General features: G+C 37.3%; 1 protein-coding gene across 1 annotated transcript in view; it reads right to left on the bottom strand.

Moving 5' to 3' along the window:
* Window positions 1–640: 640 nt before the first annotated feature.
* LOC131968160 (guanine nucleotide-binding protein G(i) subunit alpha-2-like) overlaps window positions 641–6,000 on the bottom strand; it is a 69,515-nt gene continuing 64,155 nt past the window's right edge. The window contains exons 6-9 of the mRNA XM_059328911.1: window positions 3,748–3,877; window positions 3,398–3,551; window positions 1,685–1,899; window positions 641–1,582 (exon numbers count right to left, since the gene is read on the bottom strand). Coding sequence (XP_059184894.1) covers window positions 1,709–1,899; window positions 3,398–3,551; window positions 3,748–3,877 — 475 coding nt within the window. The 3' untranslated portion in view covers window positions 641–1,582; window positions 1,685–1,708. The remainder of the gene's footprint in view (window positions 1,583–1,684; window positions 1,900–3,397; window positions 3,552–3,747; window positions 3,878–6,000) is intronic.

Below are 6,000 nucleotides of genomic sequence, written 5' to 3'. Positions count from 1 at the left end.
GCTTAAGACCTGTTTTTCTTTTTACAAGTTTTTCAAACCCCCCAACACACTGTCCTTTCTCATGCATGTCTGTGAAAGGACAGAGCTACAGTGAAGAAAAACACATTGGCAATCTATCCTCTTGTAATTTTCAAATATAACATTACAAAAGAAAAAACCCCCCTCGCTCAATTTCATACACTCAGGGGGCTTTGTTGCAGTTTTCATTATCTGTCTCAGAGCTGGCCAGTGTTAGCTAATCTCTCATATAAATTATGTATCATTTTTGGGGTATTTCACTGACTTTTCCAATAAATTTTAGCATTTACCACCACCCCTTATTTGTCACTTGAGGCTACAATGAATGTTGTTTAACTAAATCACAGTCTGCTTTTGTGTAAAATAATGATTATTCTAAACCCCAGGTACTTCCATTGTATTTATGTTTGCAATCTAACCATCTTGTGTAACAACAGCACAGTCAGTGTGAGTGAGTGAGTGAGTGAGTGAGTGAGTGAGTGAGTGAGTGAGTGAGTGTGTGTGTGTGTGTGTGTGTGTGTGTGTGAGTGTGTGTATGTGTGTGTGTGTGTAGTCCACCATAAATAAATGAACAGTGTTGCATTAAAACCTAAAAGTGACAACACAGAGAGGAAAAACAATGTTTCAGGTGATCTCTACTTTTATTTAAATTAAATCTTGTAGGACTTTCAAAGCATTTTAATATTTACCAAAAAACACTAACCTTTTTCTGAATTAGATTTTCGTCTCTCATTAATAATCACTATATATTCATAGGTGCTAGGCAGAAAAATGCAAGAAAAATATAGGCGCACAGTAGGTCAAACAGTACTGAAAGCATATCTAGGAATTGGTTGTAAACAGAAGTCAAGGCACAAACATACTGCAACAGACATGGAAATGGTACTATAAAAAGTGAAAGAATGTTAGGTACACACATACTTTAAATATCAGTTAGAATTTTGTCATAATTTTCCCCTGCATGTGAAGCTTTTTTTTTTCTTTTCAACATTTTTAACATTTTTTATTTTTGTTTTGTAGGAATGTTAGATATTTGTGCAGATTACAGAGCTAATATTTGCCATGTTGAGTCATGCAGAACAATATACGGTTTGGCTATGAATGATGAACTTATGTAAACATTATTAAACAAAAAAAAAGCACTTTCCTTTATCAATCATATTTTATGTCCATGCCTGTGCTTCATCTCTTAAAAAATAAGCTTCATGTGATTAAAAGTTTAATAATTTGCACATCTGAATTTCTAAAAGTAAAATGAATGCATTTATATAAAAAAGTTTTCCTTTGCCTCCTCTAGTAATTGAAAAAAAACGAAAAAAAAAAAACAGAAGAACAAAAATACAATAATAAATGTTGATTTTTGTGGTCATAGCCCAAAGAGTTAGCGATACGAGCGGCTGGATCAGCATTCGTTGAAATTCTGCGAGGCTCGTCGGGTTTTCAGTCTCTTAGGTGTCTTTATAAAAAGCAGATCAAAGCAGAAATCGTGGTTGGCCAGTGCAGTCATTCATGATGTGTGTATATTTCCCCTTATCTTTATGGTCATCAGAACTCTTCAAGTAATCTAATAAAAGCACAGAAACACACAAGTCAGTCATTACAACCAGGCTTCATTGTGTGGCTTGTTAAGGAGCTGCTGAATCACTTCCTGAGTCCCTGAACTCACCTTGACTCTCTCTCAGACAGGTTTCTAGAAGAGGCCACAGTCCTTCAGGTTGTTCTTGATGATGACGTCGGTCACGGCGTCGAACACGAACTGCACGTTCTTGGTGTCAGTGGCGCAGGTGAAGTGGGTGTAGATTTCCTTGGTATCCTTCTTCTTGTTCAGGTCCTCGAATTTGGTCTGAATGTAAGCCTGGGCCTCCTCATACTTGTTGGGGCCTGAGGGACACAGAGAGTGTTAGAGAACTCCAGTCTGCTGAGGCCATCACACAGTTTCCAGCAGTCCCTTGAAGTGCGTCTCTTGCACTTCCTTTACATTTGAGTCACAGATAATCTGTTTCACTGAAGAACAACTACTTGGTGATGTTTGAAAATCCTAAAAGTTTTAGGCCGTGTTCCACTGCCATTAAAAAGTCACAAAAAAAGAAACTAATCAGCACAGGTTCCTGATGCTGCATTTGTTTATTTGAAAACCTTGTTATCTTGTGTTAAGCTACATGAGCTATTAAATCTTCTACATTTAATTTTTTTTTTTTGCATCCTCTCTGCTGCTGGTATATATTTTAGCTCTTTATTAATGGTATACTGGTGGGAATGTCATTAAATGGCCCATTTGTGTGATGACATGTTGTTCTCTTTAACCACTTGTGCTTCTTTTTCCTTTTTCATGTTTTGCATATGCTGGAAAATGCATTAATATTATTATATCATTTATTTCAGACATGACACAAAACCAGCAAAAAAGCAACACACTCTCAAAATGAAAAAAATACAGAAACATTGAAATGAAATCTCTGAAAATGAGTAAGATGAAATTTGACTTATTATCTCCTTCCCGCTACATATTTTTACATCTCATTGCAATTTATATTTTTTTATCAATCATGCATATTTTTTTAATTATATACACATCTAAAGACACAATAAAGAAACGCGTATAAAAAAAGGTTTTATATCGTGCTACAAGCAGAATATGTTTTAATCCAGATAGTTTGAAGAGACTCTTCAGAACAGCAGTACGTTTTGTTAAACAACCTTCTTGCTTTTCCAAAGATTTTTGGGTAATTGTAGTAATTTTTCAGAGAAACAGATATTTATGTTATGTGATGGTAATGCATAAGAGGCACAAACCAGGGCTTGATTTAGCCTTGTTTTATGATTCTGTTAAGGAACAAAGAAGTACAGCTTAACTGTAAACAAGAAGAAGTATCACACCCTACTGACTATATTTCACTTGTTTTAACCCTCCTGTTATGGTGCGTGTCAAATGGACCCATTTCAAAGTTTAAAAATCCCCCCCCAAAATAGTTAAAATATTTTTTTCAGAAAAATAAAAAAATAAAAATGTAAAATAAAAAATAAATAAAAAACAATGTCGTGTAAAACCATTGTATCTTATATGTAGGTCTTAGGTCTTAAAAAAGTTTTAACATGCATTTCTTAAGAAAAACAAGTGAATTATCCTCATTGAACCATGATCTAGGAGAAGTAAAGAACACCATTGCACTAAATATTGATTGAAATGGTTAGTAATGGAGTTATTAATGAAATAGAAACAATGTTTATTGGGATGTTTTTAGTTTTGGATAATTAGACATGCCCCGAGTCAAATTGACCTATGAACATTATTGGTGTTCCTGAGAAACGAACATAACAGGAGGGTTAAAAAACAAAATTGGCCCTGTCCTGTGGTTGTATTGGGACGTTTGGACTGTACCGTTGTACTCAGGGAAGCAGATGGTCAGAGGGCTGTGGGCGATCTTCTCCTCGAACAGGTCCTTCTTGTTGAGGAACAGGATGATGGACGTCTCAGTGAACCACTTGTTGTTGCAGATAGAGTCGAACAGCTTCATGCTCTCATGCATCCGGTTCTGGGTGGGGCGGGCACAAATATGGAGATAAAGAGATTAATAGAGAGCACAACTAGGACACATAAAGGAAATGAGTTCCCTGAATGCCCCGCCTCTCCTCCCCATTGAAATCATCATGGGAATGGGCTCTACTGCTAAACTCATGCAAAGCTTTGTTATTTCTATTTTTTAGATAAATCAAAGAAGCTAAGCTCACCATCTCCTCGTCCTCAGCCAGGACCAGGTCGTAAGCGCTCATGGCTACACAGAAGATGATGGCTGTGACTCCCTCGAAGCAGTGGATCCACTTCTTCCTTTCTGACCGCTGGCCTCCAACATCAAACATCCTGCGCAGACACACACACAGTATAAACAGGCAGATTTTAATGGAAGAGTGGAGAGACAGGAGAAACAACACTTTTTCATTCTGGCAGACGGCTTCAAGGTTTTCCTCTGGAAACATGTGCACCCTCTCCCTCTCTATACAGTGAATATATTCCTGCCTGTCCCTCTCTGCAGGGCAGGGTGTTTCACTGCACAGGCCTTGTCATTTTTCCTGGCATTTGTTGGCATTTTGGTTCAGTACAGTTGCTGTGGTAACAGACGGCCTTAAGGCAAATTAGCTGGTTTTTCACTGAGATCCTATATGACTAATTCATGAAGATGGAGGATACCTAGATGGATGAAGGAGGGCGCTCGCCTGGGCGGTGCCACACAGAAGATTTACTCCATTTTACGTGGAGAGGAAGCTTTTCAGACGGCCGCTAAAGGTAGAGTGTAAGCATTTGTAGCATCGCAGTCGACACATACATTTCTTCTTGCGAAGCAGTTTTCACATCGCAGGATTCGGTTAATTAAGGCAGAACTTTGACTCCCACGGACGGCCAGCTTTATGCTGAGTAAGCAGAGCTCATTATAACAGTGACACACTTTAAACTTTTTACCTCCACAGGGCGCTCGTCTCCAGCTCTGCTTACACAGGCTAAATATATCACGGCAGTGCAGCACTGGAGAGGTGCTGGAGGTAAGCACATGTGAGATGGATCTGGTTTATGTCTTCCAAAGAAAAATAAAATATATCTAGACATAAATATGAGACTTAAATATTACACACAGACACACAGCAGACACTGAAGCGCACACTCATCTTCATTTCCACTTCTTTGATAAAGTGAAGTCTGACTGAAACTGATCTTCGATATTTCACAAACAATTTCCTCTGTTGATTCCAAAGCCTTAGTAGTGACTAGCATCTCCATCAGATATAAAGTACATGTTTTTGTGTGTGGCTTGAGGGGCGGATGTCAGATTCCTTTATCTAAATGGGGAATACAGGTGCATCTCAATAAATTAAAATATCATAGAAACGTTTATTTATGTCAGTAATTCAATTCAAAAAGTGGAAAAAACACATTATATAGATCAATTCCACACAGAATTAAACATTTCATGTCTTCATTTATTTATTTCCAGTTATAAGGATTATAGCTTATATTTAATGAAGACCTAAAATTCAGTGTCTCAAAAAAATGTAATATTACAAAAGACCAATTTTAAAAAGTATGTTTAATATGGAAAAGTTGGCCTCTGAGAAGTATGTCCATCTATATGCACTCAATACTTGGTTGGGGCTATTTGACTTGAACTACTGGAAATTGACTTTTCCATGATATTCTAATGTATTGAGATGCACCTGTATCTACATTATCATAGAAGACAATCGCAAAAACATTTGCACTGGGAAAAACAAGAAAACTTCTGAGAAGCATGGCTGAAAACTGCCATTTAAAGTAACAAACTACAGGGGTTGTAATGAGTTTGAATTCCATGATACATTTGTTCATTACCAATATGTGTGATCCTGCTGTGATAAGCACTCAGTGACAAAGATCTCACTCAAATGCATATTGTTTGTGTGGGATGAAAAAAAAAAGAAATCTGTTTATTTGCACTTCACTGACGGTTTCCGCTGCTCTATTTCTCTGAGCAAAGCGTACGCAGTCCCCAGAACTGAGTGGGATGAGCTGTTTGGCTTAAAGATCCTTAACTTTATCATCTTTAAAGCTCAGCTGCTGACATGAGATAGAGAAATCAGGAAACAAATGTTTTCCTTTCTGCAAACTTTATTGACTTTCCAAAAGGGAGAATCACTGTGTACTGGCAGAAACACTCTTAGTACAAACATTAACTCATGACTCATAGGCGCACACTGATTCTTTTTCCTCAGTCTGCAAAATCCGAAGGTTGTTATTGTCAAAAACAACAACAGACATGCATTTTTGATTGTATTCTGAGGGAGTTATAGTCTGATATTACCTTCAAATAACATAGTGATGCATTGAGAACGTCTTGGAGATCACAAAGGGTTTCACTGCTTTTCTAATACATTTGTAGTATTATTAATAATGCTTATTGGGAAAATCCTACCATGCAAAATATTTCAGGCAACCGTCGGAAGTACAGTCATGGA

This window comes from Centropristis striata, chromosome 3, assembly GCF_030273125.1.
Source record: "Centropristis striata isolate RG_2023a ecotype Rhode Island chromosome 3, C.striata_1.0, whole genome shotgun sequence".
In the NCBI taxonomy this organism is placed as follows: domain Eukaryota; kingdom Metazoa; phylum Chordata; class Actinopteri; order Perciformes; family Serranidae; genus Centropristis; species Centropristis striata.
The sequence above is the reverse complement of the archived record's forward strand: the minus strand, read 5'-3'. Positions and strand labels throughout refer to the sequence as shown.